Below are 21,473 nucleotides of genomic sequence, written 5' to 3' on the forward strand. Positions count from 1 at the left end.
AAATTTAAAAATAATCACAACACAAGAACATAACATGGAAACTCCAAAATCGAAAAAAAAAAATCACAACCGTTGTCAAATGACAATCAACACTATGTGAAAATTGTTACAACACATAATATATCCTTAACTACCCCACAACCCCAGTACACCCACACTCTCCAAAACAAATATTTAACTACATTTCACAACATTGTAACACAAGAGCATAAGAGAAAATAAAAAGTAAAATACAAATTTATGGTGCATTTTGTAATGAAAAACTTGAATCTTTAGACTCCCTCTACCTTTACAAAATTAAGCGATGTGAGATTTTTTTAACATGTATATTTTCAACCAACTTTAATAAACATTGTTGTGAATTCAATTTGAAATCACTAACAAATACAATACTCACAAGTTTTAAATTGCTCATTTTAATCTATGTAACACCTTTCAGTATAATTGTGTTAAGACAACCAGACTTTATCCTTTTTTTCTACGAGAAATTCTGATGCCAATGATTTATTGTAGAAACCCATGTCCGTTTTCACAAAAGATTTGCTTAACATTTATTTTTTGTTTTGAATATTTTAAGTGTCATGACAAACAACATGTCATCATCACTATATCACAAGAGAATAATAAAATCATTTTTTACACACACACATATAATGGTCAACAATACTTTTACCATAACCAATAATTTTTCTTTTCAATACTTTTACCATAACCAATAAGTTGCGAGCGAATAACCTGGACGCCTGGGCGAAGCGCCTCCAGTTGGTCGCCCACTAGCTTGAAAGAACCACACACAATTTAAGGGTTTGGTCAATTGTCTCATTAAACTTCTTCTTCAAGTTGGCCAGTTGTCACTCGTAGATCTCCTGCTCATTTTCTTGAGACTCCTCCTTTTTAAGAGCCTACACATCCTTATTGGTGAAAGATGTCAGCGCCACAGCAACAGCAGTTGCCTCTTCGCGAGACTTGTTCTAAGCCTCTAAGGAAGATTGAAGCTCAACGTTTCTGGCAGCAAGGAAAGTAAGGGTCCCATGACCTTTCACTTTTTTTTTTTTGAAGAGAATTCAACTTGTCTACTTCTACTTGAAGAGCCATAAATTTCTTCTAGAGTTAGGATCTATCGTCATTAACCACCTCACATTTACCCTTCCAGGTATCCCTCTCCTTGGAAGGGTTGCCCATGGCTAGAACATCGTCTGACTAACAACAACCAAGAAAAATAGAGAAGTCTTTCGGTAGGCATAAAAAGTCACCTAAAAAAGAGTTATATCCTCTCCGCTTCAAGAAGATTATGGAGATATGCAAGATCTTCCTTAAAGATGGAAGCAAGTTCGTCTTGAGAGGTGCGAGGAATCCTGGACGGTAGAATGACCGACAATTAAAGCATAGGACAAAATGATGCGATGTAGGCTAGCGCAAGCCCGAGAACATCTGGACAGTCGAGCCCAATTGTCCAAAGTTTCCTCTTGAGAAGGGTTGTGATCTTGATCCCAGTCCCTTTTATTATCAACATGAGGATACATAAGCAGGTCTTTAACTCTTACGACATCAGTCCCAACAGAAGACCCGACTCAATTTAAAAAGACTTCCTGGCTAATAAAACACCCGACAAATCTTAGGGGCAACTATTCTGGATCGACCAAAGACCCAATACAGACAGAATCTAAGAGTTAAATCCAATGATGCAAAGCCCATTAAAATTATCCATCATTTATAATTGACACGCATGTTCCATAAGGTATATTTTCGGATCTGTGAACTTTCACCTCACTCGTTTTGGATTCTTTAATTGACCTAGGCATTAAAATGTTAATCTTACAGATCTACACATGCGTTGGCGTATCTATTAGAGTTTGATCTACCTCATCCTTACAAAACCGACTTGTAAGGTGAGGGGTGCCACTCTGTATAAACTATTTTGAATCTCCATCTCTAACCAATGTAGAACATAAAATCTTTTGAATACAACCCCTTACGCCCAACACTCTTTTGAGCATGGTGCGTGAATTTAAATGGTGGGCGGTCCATGGTCTGATTAATAGACTCACATACCATATTAGAGTTTGACCTGACTCATCCTTACAAAATTTACTTTTAAGGTGAGAATTACCTCCACTTATAAAATGATGTTCAAATTATATATTGTCTAATGTGACACTTTAACAATATCGAAAATCTGTACCGCCGCATCATGAGTTCATCATCACTTATTCATTACAGTTTTGAGTTGAGAATTGAGCTTATCTAAAAATCACTAACACTAGTACTTAAATAATTTTAACTTATAATTTTTTTGAATCAAGTAAATATTATTAATTCAAAAAACCCTTTAAAACAATGGTGATCTAAAAGATCCAACCAGCCAAAAGACAAAAAAAACTATAACATCAACTTTGCAAGGTGACTTCTATATTTCCTATGTTGCCACCCCCTATATACAATGATGTTTTTAATACTATCTTCTATCCCATGTGTAATAGCTATATTCTCAAAACATACTCTATTTCTTAAGGACCAAATGCTATAAATTGTCTCTGCAATAGCAATTTTAAGGAGGCCAATACGCCATCCTTTCTTACGCATAGTCTCTGTAATCCAAACAATTTCAGTCTCCCATTTCTGGGGCACATGCTTTATTTCCAGCCACTCTAAAATATTTCTCCAAATAGGCAAAGTTACTGGGCATTGAAAGAAGACATGGTCAATATCTTCCTCTCGACTCTTGCACAGGCAGCACTTCAAATCCTGAGTTTGCAACAAGTTAAGTCTTTCTAATCGAACCTTAGTTGCCAGCCGTTTATGGCACGCCAGCCCAAGGCAACAGACTGCACGGGGACGGGCTTTGTTACCCCTAATAAGGTTGTTCCACGGAACTCGATTACCATCATCAATCAAAGCCTGGTAAAACACATTCAGTGGAAATTTCTGTTGTTGGAATGTTTTATCCCACTGTTGCTGCAGTGTGGGAATAATCAATCTTTGATTAAGAATGCTCTTAGCAATCCAACTGTTTTGATTCTTCACCACATAGCTCATAACATCTATTTTATGGAAGTAATAACTATGCATCCATTTTATCCATAAATTTTCAGCCTTTCTACACAGATTCCACAAACACTTAAGCATGAGAACTTGGTTCCAAACCTGGATATTGAGGATCTGCAGACCTCCTTGGGCATAAGGTTTACACACAGTGCTCCAAGCCACTGGACTTTTTTTTACTATTATCAGTACCTGTCCATATGAAACTTCGACATATCCGATCAATCTTTGCAAGGACCATTTTGGGGATAGGGAAACAACTCATCCAGTATTGAGCAATAGCAGAAATTATACTTTTTACCAGTTGAATCCTGCCAGCATAAGACAATAGCTTTGCCGACCAATGATGAACTCTAGCTAGGATCTTATCAATCAGAGGAAGATAATGGTGTATAGTCAGTCTCTTGCACGTGAGGGGAACTCCAAGGTACTTCACAGGGAACACACCTTCTTTATAACCAATTATATCATATAGTCTTGTACGCATGTCATCATCAATACCTCCACAAAACATTGTGCTTTTTGAAGGGTTGGCAATAAGGCCTGTAGACTTGGTAAAATTGCTGAAAGCCTACTGCATAAGCTCAACAGAATGCTGATCACCTCTGCAAAAAAGTAATACATCGTCAGCAAATATTAGATTAGTCAGATTTAGCTTGGCACATTTGGGGTGGTGACTGAACTTAGGATTAAGTTGCATTTTCTGTATAACCCTATGCATATACTCCATAATGATAACAAATAAGAGGGGAGAGATAGGGTCCCCCTGTCTAATCCCCCTCTTGGCTTGCATAAACTCAGTCAGTCTACCATTCACATTGAACCTATAGGATACAGTTGTCATGCTTGCCATAATCCACTCTATGAACCTCTTAGGTATACCAATCTCTTTCAAAATGGCTTCCATTGCTCTCCAATTAACCATATCATATGCTTTTTGAAGATCAATTTGCATCATAACCCTAGGAGGTCCTCCTTTCCTGCTATAACCTTTCAAAATCTCATATTCCAGCAAGATGTGGTTGTGAATATTCTGCCCTGGGACAAAAGCAGCCTGGCATTTACTAACTATACTAGGCAGCACCCTTCCTAGTCTCTGAGTTAGTATCCTTGAAAGAATTTTGTAAAAAGTCGTGCATCCAGCTATGGGCCTATAATCCTTTATGCCTTTTGGACTATCCCCTTTAGGGATAAGAGTAACAGTAGTGCTATTGAAAGGTTTGTAAATCTGCCCTGTAGAGAAGTACACTTGTACAACATCTATGATATCCTGTTTTATTAAATGCCAGCAGACCTTAAAAAACTTGGAACCATACCCATCCATTCCAGGGGATTTCAAGTCACCTATGCCAAGCAAAGCTTTGTGAATCTCCTCCTCAGTGATAGGCCTCACTAGTGTCTCTCTCTGCATCATGTCCCGTTGAGGTCCCATTCTCATAGCCTCTATATCTATGTGCTGCAAAACAGTGTCATCCTTGCCCATAAGATTCCCATAGAAAGCCAGGATCTCCTGCTCAAGAGCTTCCTGAGAATGAATCAGTGTACCATCAGTAGTTTCCAGCCCTGCCATATTTTTTGCCTTATGCTTAGCTTTGATAGAAGCATGAAAAAAGGAGTTATTCCCATCACCTAATCTGATCCAATCGATTTTTGATCTCTGCTGCAGAATACTCTCCTCGAGCTCATTAAGCCTAATCACCTCCTCTGTATACTTTTTAACCTTCTCAATTAAATTTGTATCCATTCTGTTATGATTAAGATCAGTTTAGGCTAAAGTCAGGTTCTCTCTTGCTTTACATAAATCCTGCTTGAGGTGAGATAGGGGGTGGCTGAACTTCCTCAGACTAACTTGTAATCTTTTAAGCTTGATCCAAAGTCTCTTCATGGGACTGCCAAGCACATTCTGATTCCAACTACCAGCAACAACATCTTCAAAACCAGGCATATCAGTCATACAATTTGTAAATCTGAATTGCCTTACAGGTTTTCTCTTCCCCACATTGTTCTCCACATACAACATTGCATGATTGGATACACTAGGAGACATAATATTGAGGTGTGCATCACTGTACTTTTGAAACCAATCCACATTTCCCAGCAGCCTGTCAATTCTGGAGTAAATTGGTCCAATGGTGTGTTTATTGAACCAAGTGAAGTAGTCCCCAGAGCTATCCATCTCACTCAAACCTGTACTCATCATCATATTCTGCAGATCCTCATATTCCCTCTCAGTAACAATATTACCCCCAATACGATATTGAGCTTTAGCAACATTATTAAAGTCCTCTATCACACCAAGGTCCCACAGTGTGTCTATGTATTTGTTCAATATCCTTCCATAAAGTCTTCCTCTTATCCAACTCATTATGGGCATAGATTGCTGTAATCCAATATTGAAACACACCATTGCAGTCTGCCACCCTGCAGTGTACAAACTGACTGGAACTGCTCATCTTGTGCACTATCACTCCACTAGTATTCCACCCAACCCATATCCTACCATTATCATGGTCACCATAATTGTCAATATAACTATCAGTTATATGCATTTTATCCCTGATCCTAGCTACCTTATTATTCTTCACTCTAGTTTCAAGTAAAATCATAATAGTAGGTTTTATAGCAAGGAGACGGGAGCTAATCTCCTTGATTTTGCCTACTTTATTTAGCCCCCTGATGTTCCAGGCTACAATCATCCCCCTGAGCTTGTGGCTACTAGGAGATCATTCAAAATCCCTAGTGCCCCAAAGCCATTCACACTTTCAATACCAGACGGAGACTCTATCTGAATAACAACCTTACCTTTGTTATTCTTCGCAACTGTCCATGGTTCTGCAGGTGCTCCAATTACTCCCTGTTCAGGTGCCTCATCACTCTTTGTTGGAATCTGTTCCTTATGCTCTTCTTGGGGCTTCTTCTTAGGCTGCCATTGCTGTACCTGGCGAGGTTGGCAATGGTGTCCCAATTTTTGACATTTTTCACAGAAAGCAGGCTTCCATTCATACACAACTTCCTGAGTTAGCGTTCTCCCCTCAACATCTTTGATAGAAATCTCTGAAATAAGAGGTTGTGTAATATCTACTTCTACCAAAATTCGGGCATATGACACACGCAATTTACTTGCTGTGCACTCATCCGTTACCAGTGGAGTTCCCAGGGCACTGCCAATCTTATTCAGACTTCTCACACCCCACAAATGCAGTGGTAACTGCGGTAGTTTGATCCAGATAGGGATTGCGCGCATCAAATCTCGCTTCAAGTTGAAATCCTGGTGCCATTCCTTCAACATCATAGGCATGTTTTTGATAGTATATGGCCCCTTCATCATCACAGCTTCCCGTTCATCAGAGGTCTTGAATCGAGCCAAGAAATAACCCTCCACATTGTAGTACAAATCCGGAGTCTGCACAAAATTCCACATCTTGGTCATGTAGTTCTTAATCGCATTCATGCTCAGATTCTCACCCATCACATAGAGGATCAATGCATTCTCCCAGAATTGGATTTCAGTCACGATGTCATCTCTCTCAATCTCAATTTCGACTTTTCCATTCACAACTTTGGGTGCAACATACTCCATGGTTATCCCCTTAGCAGGATTCCGATTGTCACTAATCACATCCACCCACAATTTGCGACCAATAATTGCTTCGTTTCCATCATCTTTCACAATTAGGGTTTCTGCAGCAGATTTTCCACCCGCATCTTTCTCTTGTTCCGTCACATTTGATTCCGTTTGTTCTTTCGTTAGTATCTCTTCCGTCTGTATTACAGTCACCACCTTCGGTTGAGTCTCCGGTAAGGGGTGGTTCGGCGGTGACGGTGGCACCGTAGCTCTCGGTCGCCCTCGTCCCCGTTTCGTCATCAGAGGAGGTGATTTTTTTTTCAATTTTAACTTATAATTGAAAACAAATAAGGTATGAGACGGTTTAAATTCACATAAAGTTATTTATAAAACTTAGGAAAATAGTTTATTATATTATTTATAAGTGGTTATTAAATTAATTTCATAAAATTTTAAAGATACGCTTTGGAAACAACTTATGTCTTATATAAAAATAATTTTAATTTAGTATTTTATAATATCAATTTTATACTAATAGACATGTCATCTTTCTTTAGATGAAAGTACTTAGTTGTAGAGTAAATGAAAAATATGGTAAAATGGGAAGATGCCTCCCTATTCCAATGCAAGGAAGATAAATCTCCATAAACTATGGATTTATAACTGAAAACAAGAAAATTCAACTTCTTGGAACAAGTACTCTTTGTCTTTATACATTGTGAATTGGGCATGCCTCCATAATTTGGACACACTTCCAATGCTTTGCCTCTTTGACCCATTGACTCCTATCTAATTTTTCATGCTTATCTAATTTTTCATGCATAAATTTCCACAATGGTACTTTGATTATGGTCAAACTTGCAATTAATTAATAATAAAAAAATGATCCCAATGCCTTAGAAAAACATAGTGATCCTCATTTGAGGTACATGTATGTTGAAACAAGCAAACTCACAATACTTCTACTAGTAGTAAAAGATTGTTTTAAATGAGTATTTTCAATCTCATTTATTTTAAGAAAAAACCACAACTCAATTTTGAAAATGAAAAACTAGTACTAGTAGTACGTAATTTTGAAGGGTTGGACATCGAAATAGGAAGATGTCACGTGAAAGTGTTTGTCCGGTCGGTACGAGTCGCACGTGTGGATTGACATATCATCAGTGTCACTTTTTTGGGATTGGGAGATCAACAACCTGTCTGTCTCTTTACTCATCACGTGCAAACACCTTTCATTTCATCATGCTCACGTAATACTTAATTACATTCCACTCATTTTTTTAAACCATATCCACTTTTTCTTACCCACTTAAATTCTCTTGGGTGAAATTTGACAAATTAATACTTCCTCCGTCCTAAAATAAGTGTCACATTTACTTTTTAGGTTCATTGAATATTTAATGTATCTAGTCTGTATATACAGACTAGATACATTAAATATTCAATTAACCTAAAAAGTAAATGTGACACTTATTTTGAGATAGAGAAAGTATTACCAAAACCTTTATATCTGTTCATAGGTATACTACGGCTCTCTTAGATTAAAAGCTAGTTAATAATTTACAGTTTATTTTATGGTTGATGATTCATACTTTATACTACTCCTTCCGTCTCATAATAAGAGTGCATTTTTTCTTTGTCTCAAATTAATTGTTCATTTACAATTTCAATGCATCAATCATTATTATTTTTCCACTATTATACCCTTATTTATTAACTTTCACGTTATTCAACTACTATTAATAGGGGTATTCTAGTAAATGACATTAACTTTTTTACTAAAACCAACACATTCAATCATTTTCTTAAAAACCGCGCATTGCTCAAATAAGACATTTATTATGCGACGGAGGGAGTAGTTTATTGTTGATGATTGAGACTGATAAGTTAATTGAAGTGTTTGGTAAAATTAACAGTTCAAATAACTTATAAATGTAAATCGACATAAAAGATAGTTAATTGTGTCTTACCAAACAGAGTCAGACTGTCCAAACAGAGTCAGACTGTGTTTGGTAAGACACAATTTTGAGCTTATAACTTATAACTAATAGGACAATTTAGACCTGTTTGATAACAGTTTTTTCATTTCGAACTTATAACTTATTTTTCAGACGCTATTTCAAATAGCATTTTAGCTTATAACTTATAGCTTATCATTTTTTCTTCCTTTTTATTCTTATTATTTTCATCCTTTATAATTTATTTTAATTTAAAATAAAATAATTATGTATTAAATATCTTTTATGTCATTTTATATTTATAAGTTATTTGAACTACTAATTTTACCAAACACTTCAATTAACTTATCAACTATCAGTCTCAACCATCAACCATAAGTTATAAGTTATAAGTCACCAACATTCAACTACTCCCTCCATCTCATAATAAGTGTCTCATTTGCACTTTTTTCATGTCTCAAAATAAATGTCACTTTAGAAAATCAATGCAACATTTATTAATTTTTTCCACTACTATACCTCTATTTATTAGCTTTCACGTTTTTCAACTACTCTACTACCTATAAGAAATAAGGGTACTTTAGTAAATGATATTAACTTTATCATTAAAACCAACACATCCAATCATTTTCTTAAGAACCGCGCAAAACTCAAATAGAACACTTATTATGAGACGGAGGGAGTATCAGCTAACTTATCAACCAACCACTATTTTTACCAAACAGACCCTATATATTTTAAGGGTAATGCTAACTTGGGGCCCAAGGGCACAAGTTAAGAAACCTACTTTCAGAAATTTTGTTTTGAAGAATACAATAAAAAAAATTAATTTTATACTTTCATTAAAATCAATGCAAAAGTTCCAAAATATTCTTTCTCCAATTAATTTTTAACTTGTGCCCTTAGGGCACAAGTTAGCATTACCCATATTTTAAAATAAATTATTTTTTTATTTTAAATACTACCATTACAATTATTTAATTTTTAATCATACCTTTTAATTATTGTCAATTCATACTTCAAATAAAAGATATTTTCTAAACATAAATTTTATATATTTTTAAGAATAATTAATGAAGTTAAATATAGTACAATTTACACTATTATTTAATGAGGATTCATCATTCAACTATGTCACACAACTAACTTAAAAAATATCAGAATTATTTTTCATGATACATGAGGATGATTGATTGATAATGTAAAATTATTTTACACAATTAATACTTTTTTTTTCTTATAATTAATTACAATATTAAAATACTAAAAAAGAGTCTATTTGAATTGTTCATAGTTATTAAAAAATAATAGCCTCTATAGATATCAAATACTTTCTTAAGTTGCTAAGATTTCTCTTAGCACAATTTGGTATGATATACTTCCCATTCAACTCAAGTTACATCCAGGCAACACTAGATCAACGTCGGTCTGAAACAGATCGGTGGTGGATTTTCAACCGCGGATCTAGCATACAGCGGCGATATGAAGCAGTGAAGAGGTACTGCATGTCTCTCTCGTTCCGACTTTTGCTGGAATCGGGTTTGTAATTTGGGGGAAAACTGTATTTATGGCGGCTTAGGTATGTTTGAGGAAGTTGAATCAGCTCCGACGGTGAAATAGTCTAAGGGGTTTGTGGTGGTGTTTGACGACATCCTTTCCAACGGTGTTGTTTGACGGCACCCTTCTGCAACAGATTCGACAGTGAACAGTTCTGTAACAGCTCCGATGACATCCGACGGTGTTTTCAACCAGCTGTGTTCAAAGGTTTGCTTCTGTTTTTCTACTTTGCTTCTGTTGTTCTGTATTTTAATTTGGGTTGGACTAGAGTTTTTCATGGAAGAACAAGAATATTTTGTCTCTCTTCTAAATGAGAATGAACTTGCTGGGTCGTTTTTATATGTGCCTTTGAGTAATTTAACAAATGTTGTTCGTCCCGTTGAAAAGTCTACATTTTCAAATGTTGTGAATTCTGTTGAAAAATCGGTGTCTGCTTTAGATATATCTTCGGATGTCACAGGTGAAGCCGTGGTTCCTAAAGCGAAGGGTACAAGCACAAAATCTTTTGCTCAAGTGTTGAGTAAGACATATGCTATTAGCCCTCATGGTCAATTTCCTAGTTTGAAAGGAGAAGACATAGCTATCAAAATTCCGGAGGAAGAGTACAAGATTAGTCTTGAATCATGTAAAAATCATCTTCATGGAAGGTTGATTTTGTCTAAAGGAGATCCTCCCTTGAAACTTCAAGACTTGCGTGGTAAATTAGACACTCTTTGGAAATCTTTAAGTAAATGGGGAATTGTTTCTTTAGGAAGAGGTTTCTATGAATTTGTTTTTTCTTCTGCTGAGGATGTACATCGTGTTCGTGCGGTGCTTTCTTGGAACCTTAAGCCAGGTTTTCTCAAAGTTTTTGCTTGGACTCCTGATTTTAATCCTCATAACCACAAACAAACAACAGTTCAATGCTGGATTCGTTTTCTTGATTTGCCACAAGAATATTGGAGTCCCAATATTATCTTTGTTATTGCTAGTTGTCTCGGAACGCCAATGTGTTTGGATGCTGCAACAAGTAAGTGCCCTTTAGAGAGATCTTTTGGACATTTTGCTAGAGTTTTAGTTGATATTGATTTATTTGCTAAAATTAGACATAAATTATGGGTCGAAAGAGAAAATTTTGCGTTTCTTGTTAACGTTGAATATGAAAATTTACCTCATTTCTCTTCGCATTGTCATAATATTGATCATAGTTTTTCGTCTTGTAAACTTGTTAAAGTGGATCAAGAGAAAAAAGTATCTAAGGAGAAGCATAAACACACGGGGAATAAGTCTCAGAATGAAGATTTAAGAAAGGAATAAGTTGAATGTGAAAATGCTACATGTGTTGATAATAATCCTCTTTTAGGATTTGTTGATTGTTTGAAAACCACTGTTGATGGGAATGCTGTGAGTATTGATGTGTTGCATCAAGATGACTTGGATGCGCAAGGTAATGAAAATTTGCATGGTTTAGTTGATATAGATACCATTGATCAAGGTAAAATTTACAAGAATCATGATGGAGATTCAAATTCAGATGCTAAACAAGCTATGAAGTTTCTTAGTGAATCTTGGGCTAACATGGATAAGAGAGATGAGATTGTTGATTTGGATGAAAACACTAGTCAACCATTTCAATTGATGGTTTCAAGAAATAGGAAGCACAAGAAGAAACCGCCTGAGGCGTGCAAAGGTTTCAAGGTAGGTTCCTCCAACCGTACGCCTCACTAGTTTCTTTGATATGAGTTATCTCATGTCTTTTTGTTGTCTATCTTTTATTTTTTTCTCGCTTTGCTCTTCTTGAGGGTTTTGGTTTTGTCCCCCCTCCTATCAGTACTATTTTATTTTGTTTAATATATTTTGGCCTTTATTTAAAAAAAAAAGTTACATCCAACCCTAACTTATTTTTCTTTGTCATTTTTAATGAACTTTAGACTCCTACTATATTGAATATCATAGGTGCATATTGCTCCCTTAAAATCACATTTGATACTGAAATATGTTCCTAACTCTCACTTATAATTAGTGATGTCTTTCTCAACTTGAAAATTGGAAACTTCTTATTATTTCACTATTCTCATTACCTTCATCACTTTCACATCCACTTTCTATCTTTTCACTCATATTACCTTCTTCCTTTTGTTGTTTTCACTTTTGTTTCTTTTTTATTAGTACCCTCTTGAGTATTGTCAAATTCAATTAAATTATCCATTTCATCAAGGCGTTATTTGGAATTCGATGGATAAAATGAATCTGGTGAACTAGTGTACATTACTTTGCTTGAGTTATAAAAGCTGTAAAGCTCCCCTTACATTAAACACTTAATGCGCGTGAATATTGACAATATATCGACACCTATGAAAAATATCAAAAAAAAAAGAAAAGGAGAAATAACACACAATCAACTGAGTACAAGATAGAATAAAAACCAAAGATAGAATGTCATATCTAGTGAACTAAACAAGTTTTGGGTAAGAATATGTTATAGAAAACAATCTAGAGGGGGGGGGGGGGGGGGGGGAATAGACTTAAAAACAAAAAGTCAATCGATTCTTTTTTTTGAAGGGTAAGTCAATCGATTCTTTAAATAACAATAAAATGAGTTTTTTCAGTGTTTGCGTTCGAAATATTTTAGAGCGAAAATATAAAATTATACTCAATAGACAATTATTAGGTATTAACGCAAATCACTTTACAAATATCTTAATGATTAGATGAGGAAACACAATGTATGCAATTGAATCAATTGAATAAGTCACGAGATGTGGTTACACAATATATCAATAAGTCAAATTCTAAAAGCATGATGTTTCGTAGATTTTAATCACCACTAAAGCTCTTAATGACTTTCCAATTCCAACAAAACCTAAGCTTTTCAAAATAAATCGCTATTACCAAAATGTAAACCTAAGCACATATGTTCTATGAAATGCAAATTAAAGAGTGAAAGAGAGGGATGGCACGATGATTTAAAATGCTTCGACTCTTTTGTCTTCGCTTTAGTCTACGTGCACTGTTAAAAGTACCAGCATAATTCCATTAGATTTTGACAAATATGCAAAGAGTTCATACAATCACTTCTACATAATAATGTTGAAGATAATAAAAATTCAATTCCGGATCTTGACTTGTATAAATGGCCAACTGTCAAACCCTTATGTGCAATCTTTCACTTGATTAAGGCTTTCAATCTTCCAATAACACCAATGCTGCTCCAAGACTTCGTATGTATCAATCGACCCCTTGATCCTACCGATTCCTTGTGCGGTGAAATTATCCAAAGATGTAAAAAGAATTTCGCCTTATCGGTAGCCTTCCACATAATTACTACTAAGGAATTCTAAAGAGAAAACCTTCTTTTTTTACAGGAATTTTTTCAGCACCAGTGACAACAACCCCAATCTTTCAAGAACTTGAAAATCTTTGAACAAATCTTCAAGAACGATTATTTTCAAGACAATGTCTCCCATAATCAATTAACATCCGCTCATGAAACATTCTTGATTGCAAGAGTTTCCAAAAGGTGGTTGATTTTCACAGAAAATTCCCAAAACAGTTATGAAAACTTTCACAAATGCTTGTGAATTCTTGCTTGAAAATGTTCACTAAATGCTTATATATGTGCTTGAGATGAGCACACAAAAGACTAAAAAAATTAGTTAGATTCGAATCAAAGTCAAAACATGTAATGTGAGCAAGTGAGTGAAATAAACCGATTTGTAGTTGATTCGAATCAAGTGCAGTTTGTGATTTGGATCTTAGGCCACGTGATTCGAATCATGTGCACTCTGTGATTCGAAGCAATTTCTCCAAGAATCAAATGAAAAACCAGAAAATTTGCATGATTCGAATCATGTGAAAGGACTGATTTGAATCAATTTGGATAGAGGTGACAGAAAGAGGCCTGGTTTGAATCATGTGAAGACCCTGATTCAAATCAAATGGTTTTGGAAAGAGTTTAGTCACTTATGTGTGATTTGATTTGAATCAAATTATATGTGTAAATGATTGATTCAAATCAAATACCTCAAAATTGCTCAAAAAAAAAAATCAAATACCTCAAAAATGGTTTTTCATGATTTTAACACTTTTCTTTACACGTGATTTGAAAATAACGTGCAATGCTTTTATTTTACAAACTCATAGAATTGACTAATAACATTTTGATCAATTTCATCATAACCAAAAAGGTTTATGCATGCTAAAAATATATGAAACATGTGTGAGCAAACTATGAGAGAGACTCCACAACAATAAAATACGAAAGCGATAAGACAAACAATCAAAATATAACCATATTGAGATTTGTGCCCCTGCATAAGATGAGGATGTGCAGCAACTCCCCTAGGGATATGCAGCTACATCAAGCACCGTATAAATCATATACGAAATTAATCTTTTGTAAATACGCAATTTAATAAGGATACCAAGAAACATATAGTATATAGAGAATCACAAAGATAAAATACATAACTGACTAAAAACACTTGTCACTGAAGGTGAGAAAAACACAAGAAGTGGGGGGTGGTGAATTGTGTTAACTTTTTCTTCTTTTACTCTTAAAAATCTCTTATCAGATTCTGAACATAAGGTTAGAATCCGAGTCAGAGTTTCAAGTTTGCGGCGGAATAAAAGTTCAGAGGTAAAGAAGAAATACACAATCAATTATCATGATTCCTCTCACAAAACAGGAGTAGTCCAGTTCCCTTGCACTTCCAAAGAATTTTCACTATAACCAAATCTAATTACTAATACTCAAGCACACAAGCAGGAGACTTCCAAATGCTCAAACATAAAAGTAAGAGACTTTAATGCTCAAACACACAAGCAAGAAACTTCATATGCTCAAACACACAAGCAAAAGACTTCTAATAGCCTATTTTCTCTGAGTTTTCAGCTCCTTTTATAGAGGAACACAAAAGAGTCGTTGGAGAAGACTTCATGCACAAGGAGTCTTTGAGAGAAGTATCATCAGAGACGTTAGAAAGATTATTGATATGGTAAATGTCGTTGAGAGGCCATTTGACATCCTTTGCTACAAGAGGAATTATCAATTGCATTCCTTCCGTCTTCTGCATATTTCTGCTAAGTCTTCACGTGATCAGAAGAGGATAATATACTTCAACCAGAATCATAAAATAACTTATGTATTTGATATAAATATAAACTAATATCAATATAAACTAAATACATTAAGATTAAACTAATAAATTGAGGTTGAATCCATGATTGGGTCAGGGTCAGGAGTAGATAATGTCTTATTGGTTAAACCAAACCTATTTTATAATTATTATTTTTTGTTATCATTTAATTTTGGAGCATTGTTATATTTATTATTATTATTTGCTTTAAGATAGTGATATAACACTGTGGACACCTATGAAGAGGACCTACACACTAACTATTCCAAGTATATAATTGCATAACAACTTTAAAACAAAAAAAAGATGCTTTCATTTTCTTGCTTTGGTTTGAATGTGAAATCATTTAGGAGTCAATAGTCAAAGAGTACAATGTCTGGTTTATTTTGATGGAACACATAATTTCAAATACCAAAAAGTAATTACGTGACACACTATTTACTATAATTTCATAAGAGACAAAATACTCCTTTTACCCTTTTACTATGTGCCTTTATTTATCAAATGTATATGTCATTATCTTGATATGGTAAAGCTATAAAATAGACATAATGTACTATAATAAATTTAGTAACTAGAAATAGGGAACCATGAAATGTAGCAATGCCTCAAATTAATCACTAGAAATTAAATAAGCTAGAAAAGAAAGCTAGTCCAAGTGCTAATAAAAGTCTTAATCTAAAACTAAGAGCCAAATTTATTAACCAAATTTCTTAAACATCACAATTTGAACATGGATCCCATTAATAATTTTTCTAACATTTTTAGTAAATCACATTGCTTATATCTTCATTCAATGAATCTTATCTTTGAGAAGGGAAACAATAAGGGGAAATATAGCGCCATAGAAAATTTCAACAAGGAACTTTGAAAACACAAAAAAGTTGATTATAATTAAATTGGAAATTTTACAAATAGATTAATTTGTGTTCCATATCGGCTAGACGTCCAATGACGAAAAGACCTAATCATCGATTCAATATCAATATCACCCAACGTTAATATCACATCCAATAATAAAAAAAGACCTAATCATCGATCAAACATCAATATCATCCAACGTCAATATCACATCAAATAACAAAAAGACCTAATCATCGATCCAACATCAATATCACCCAATGTCAATATCATTGCACCCACAACTTTCATGCCTATATTCGAACCACATCACAGATCATGTTTCATCGTTGTATGTCATTCAACAATTTCCTGCATATCACTCCATAAAACAAAGGATTTATAATTGCTTATAATGTATAGGGATCTCACACAACACCTGTTTTTATTTTCTAACCATAATTTACTCTTACTACTTTTCAGTTAAGAAAAAATTTAAGAATTTGAGTGTTAATCTTTCATGTCAGACCCTCTTCGCGTGACAAAAACTTACTCAGCGTTAATCTTTCATGTTAGACCCTCTTCGCATGACAGGAACTTACTCAGCACTGACACCATTACTCCATAAAGATGATTTATTGCATATTTATATATTTTTGTGAGACCAAATAATTCTATAATTTTGAACATTGTAGTTAATGTGACAGCAATTCAATGAACCAAGATTAACAAATACACATGGCATACCCTAAACTTGATTAATAGTTTCAATTTAAAACAAGTCATTAATGGAAACCACGTGTTGGTTAACATTAGAATAGTACTAATCATGCATGACACAATACATGATTAAACAAAAAATAATACTAAGGTCTCCTTAACATTCAACTTCATGAAATCTTATAACAATAATAATATCTCAGATGAATTGCAACATAATAATATTAAGCAAATATGCTCATAGGTCCTGTCTTATTTGATGCATCTAATCCACATTCACCATTCCTAGCTCCTGTGATACAAACCCTGCAAAATATTCCAAAAAAAATGTTCAAAATCCTCATACTCAACTAAAAAACTATAATTAACAATAATAATAATTGAAAATCACACCTTCTAGTTTCCTTGCTAGCTGAATCCATCAGAATTGTTAATCTTTTTGCTGTTTTCATGAAATCACTACAAAGATTTATATAAATTTTCCGTGTAAGATTCCTTAATCGACAAGCAATCGTAAAAAACTATTTGATTTTAATCGTAACTAGTTCTCAAATTAAACATACCTGAAGGGTTCTTCACCGATTTGTTTGACAGTACCTGTTGCGTCACGATAGACCACACGACTCAACATCTCGGATCTTTCTAAACCAAACATCTTAGTCAGTGTCCTGTATAGTTCTTCATAAGAACCAACACATGACAAATCTAAGGTTCTTCCAACATCTTCTGACTCCAAGAAAACCTTACAATGACCGGTATCTAATCCAAGTTGTTGCCAACAAAACTCAGTAGTACTAGTCGTAGTAGTAGAAGATTTTCCCGGTGAAAACTGTTCGGAAATCGAAGATTGAGAAGTATCGCTTAAAAACCATTTCTCTTTGTCTTTATCACTAGAAGCTTTTCTAGAGATTTGTTGCTCGGTGAGAATCGGTTGACCGAAAAGCAAAAATTGGTGTCTCTTAACATTACTATCAGAATTTATCTCCAAACTTCTCTTATGAGAGTTTCCTATTGTCAACAAACACGATAAGCTTTCTTTGCTCTTATCATTAGAAATCGTCTCGGGGTTATTCGGAAACACACCTAACTGAATTCTATTATTGTTGATGTTGTTAACTCGAAGATCTGATAAAGATATTCCAATTTGAGCATGCCTGGCTCCCTGAATGCCTGCGGCAGGAGCGTTATAATGATCGGAAGAAGACGATAGACAACACAACGGGTTGAGGGGGTTGCCTGTAAACGTCGGTATCGGAAACTGAACAACATCAAGAGGGAAATCGGGATGTTGTGGAAAACGAAGTTTCTTTCTCGGTGGCGAAAAGGGCGAGAGATGAATCACCGACATGCTTGATACTAATTCAACCAACCACGGACTAACTCGCTTCACATTGTGTAGCAAATCCGGTTCGTCCCAAGTTACCTACAGTTATGTTATTGCCAAAAGTTCAATCAGGTTTTCGTGTAACTATATCGAATTCAGCTCAACTACGCGACGAATACAATCAAATCATCTAATCTAATCAACTACGGTACGCAAAGATCAAGCGTTTCAAACACTAGAACAAAGAGATTGGTTAGTAGTAGTACCTGAAGAAGTCTCCAAGGCGAATTAGGCCAACGAATCGGATCGACGACATGAACAGACGAAATTGTCCCCATGAACCAACTAATCCTCGAAGAATCCTCGGTTTCAAATGGCATCTTAAACCTCATACCAGAACACCATTGAGTTCTCATAGCAGCTTTAACCGATGAAACCTTAACACAAAACTCAGGAGTACTCGCTCTCGGATAATAAACAACCTCGAATGTTTGATTACTAGCCGCAAATCTCATCGCTTCTTTCACCGATTCACCACTCACTTTCGCTCTTCCACCTCCCAAATTACCACCAACACCTCCATCACCAACCCCATTTCTCAACAACTTGTTATTCTCTTCCCTCAAAAAAACCGAAAAAGCACCACCATAAGGTCCAATTCCAAGACCAGAACTTCCATTACCAGAACTCCACCCAGAAGGTGATTCCAATCCATTCACTATCCCTCTCTTCGCGCGACGAATCCCAACGTAAAGTTCACCATTTTCACCTCTCAGAAACACAATAGAATCACCTGCAACAAGCTTTTTCTGATTCACAAAACTACTCCAACCAGTTGTCAACAAATGCCTCCTCGGTGTTCCTCTATAGATATGTCTAAACTTCCAAACCTCACCATGAACATCCTTCGCAATCACCGTCTGAACCGGAGGCTCAGCCGAGTAATCGAGCCGAGGAAAAATCGTCTCAGCGCAGTATCTCGGAACCGAAAACCCTCCACCATTGTTTGCATCAGATTGAGTCAAAGTCTTTGCAAAAGAAGCAGGCTTTTCAGAACTCTCAGAACCATCACCATTAAAACCATCACAATCTTCATTCTCAATCTCAGAATTTCTCAAAGGAATCAACTTTATCTTCGAAAACACTTCATCTGTTTCAGGGTCAGCCAAGAATTTCACAGAAGCTACACGACATAGAACAAGCGGTGGAATTCTGAAAGAATCTCCAAAATCAACATTGGATTGAGCATGTTCTGCATGCCCTTGAGGAAAGTAGAAAACTTTACTGTTCACTGATGGCATTTGAACCATTCCTCCAGCACACGCGTGCCATAGTTGCGGATCTAAGCTTTTCTCACCTTCCTTCATCAGTTTCAAATTTTGCCTACTCTGTTCTTGAAGAGAGAGAAAGAGAAAGAGAGAGAAAAAAAGTGATCAAACAGTGGCACAAACTTTGAGTGAATGAAAATTGTGATAAGAACAAACAAGATCCAAAATGGGTTGAAGCATAATTAGAAACAAATAAGCCACTTATTGTAAAAAATCACTTTTGAATTCAAAGAAAAACAGAGTACTCTGTTTTACTCTGTTTTTCACTTTTTTTTACCTTAAAGTGAAAAATCTTCGGCAAAAAATTGAATTTCTAGCTTCTTTGGTACCACAGAGTTGAATCTTGAAACCCCACAAAAGAAAGACAGAAACTTCAATCACCCAGAGAGAATAATTTGATTGCAAGTTTTGTTTTTTAACTGGTTTTCTTGGCCTGAAAAATAGAGAAAATGAGTTTTTTTTCTTCTTCAAATTGATGAAACCCTAATAGAGAATATGAAACATACCTTGTTTTTGAGTTGATGAAGAAGGTTCATGATGAAAAAGATTTGAACTTTTTGTTGTGGTTTGGTTTGGGTGAGATCTGAGAGAAAAAGAAGAAAGGGACAAGTTTTTGTGTTTCACAAGTCACACGGTTAGTAGAGACACTCTCTTGAGGCTATTAAACTAATCAGACCAATCCTATTCCTTAGCCAGCCAAACCAAACATTTTCTTTTCATTTATTTTGATGATTTATTTACTTGTACTATGTACTCTAGTGTTATTGAATAGTATTTACTTAAAAGCATTTATATGTAATTGTTTCATTCTCTTTCAACTTGGTTAAAGGGGTTGAGTTCAAATTTGGTTTTAAAATGTAACATTAATTGATTTTTTTGAGAATGAGTTTTGCCATCTATTGAAATACTTTGACTCAAAAGATAAATTTTATTTTTTAAGGTGTGAGAAGATGAATTGTGAAATTCAAATTTCATAGTCATAAAAATAAAATCGGATTAAAGTTAATAAGGACAAATTTATTTTACATTAGACTTATTTTTATAAAATGAGATATATTTGTATAAATTTCGATGGAATTGATTTGCTAAAGAAAATAAGAATTAGAGATAATTTTAGTTATATTTTTGTTTGATTTATAAATTGATCACGAGACTGAACAATACGTATAATTAGATATTAGATAAAGAAAATGTTTATTGTCTCAACAATAAATTATCAAAAATACTAAAATATTGTTTTTTCTACTTAAAAGATATTCTCTATATTCTTCCGCGTCCCTATTTTCACTCTCTCACGCCTCTTTCTGTATTTCTCTCTGATCTCTCTCATTCACTCTCTTTCCCTCTCTCTCTCTCTCATGTATATCTCGATCTCTATACTATCCCATACCTCTCTTCCTTTCTCCTGATATCGCTCTTCATATTATCTATTCTCTCCTCTTTCTCCTCTCTATATCTTCTCTATCTAATCTCTCTCATATTCTCTCCATACAACCCTTTATTATTCCCTCTCTCACACACACCTCTCTTCCATTCTCCGTTTTTCATATTATCTATTCTATCTTTTTCTCCTATCTATATCTTATCTATCCAATCTCTCTCGCACTCTCTATCTTTCCTTATATTGTCTTCTCTCTTTCTCTCTCTCTCTCTCTCTCTCTCTCTTCATCTTTTATTTATATTCACTTTTCATTATTAAAGTCTGAATCTACTTAAAATATTAATTTTTACAGTTTTTTAGTGGATATCTGACACTTTAGTCATACAAATTTCACAATCAATATGAAAACAAATTAACCCAAAAAAATATGAAAACAAATTAATGTTGCAATAGTAAAAAATAGTCCTCATAATAGAAAAATAATCCTTCTTATTACGGTGAATACGAAATCCATATTCGTCTTATCCATTATCCTACAATATTGTCTGACTCAATGTGTTCCTACTTTCTTTATTCTTCAATGTATTTGTTTTATAACCTTCAATTTTCCTTTTTTAAGTTTGGGGATTTAACGTATATAT

General features: G+C 34.7%; 1 protein-coding gene across 3 annotated transcripts; it reads right to left on the bottom strand.

Annotated features, from left to right (window-relative positions):
* Window positions 1–16,823: 16,823 nt before the first annotated feature.
* LOC131653842 (auxin response factor 10-like) lies at window positions 16,824–20,111 on the bottom strand. 3 transcript variants are annotated; one of them, XM_058924144.1, is made up of 6 exons: window positions 19,958–20,111; window positions 19,729–19,884; window positions 18,390–19,511; window positions 17,363–18,222; window positions 17,193–17,258; window positions 16,824–17,105 (listed from the first exon to the last, which is right to left on the bottom strand). In XM_058924144.1, the coding sequence occupies exons 3-6, from the start codon at window positions 19,488–19,490 to the stop codon at window positions 17,024–17,026; spliced, it is 2,109 nt and encodes a 702-aa protein (XP_058780127.1). In that variant the 5' UTR covers window positions 19,491–19,511; window positions 19,729–19,884; window positions 19,958–20,111; the 3' UTR covers window positions 16,824–17,023. The 3 variants fall into 3 exon arrangements, with proteins under 3 accessions (XP_058780127.1, XP_058780126.1, XP_058780128.1); XM_058924143.1 differs by having other exon boundaries at window positions 18,390–19,516; XM_058924145.1 differs by lacking the exons at window positions 19,729–19,884; window positions 19,958–20,111 and having other exon boundaries at window positions 18,390–19,527.
* Between the last annotated feature and the right edge of the window lie 1,362 nt (window positions 20,112–21,473).

Source organism: Vicia villosa, linkage group LG2 (genome assembly GCF_029867415.1).
Source record: "Vicia villosa cultivar HV-30 ecotype Madison, WI linkage group LG2, Vvil1.0, whole genome shotgun sequence".
Taxonomy (NCBI): Eukaryota; Viridiplantae; Streptophyta; class Magnoliopsida; order Fabales; family Fabaceae; genus Vicia; species Vicia villosa.

Coding starts and splice junctions, on each gene's coding strand:
- LOC131653842 (XM_058924144.1), bottom strand. CDS start 19,490: ATGAAGGAAGGTGAGAAAAGCTTAGATCCGCAACTATGGCACGCGTGT. Junction 18,223..18,389: donor CGCCTTGGAGACTTCTTCAG/GTACTACTACTA, acceptor ACATAACTGTAG/GTAACTTGGGACGAACCGGA. Junction 17,259..17,362: donor ATCGGTGAAGAACCCTTCAG/GTATGTTTAATT, acceptor AAATCTTTGTAG/TGATTTCATGAAAACAGCAA.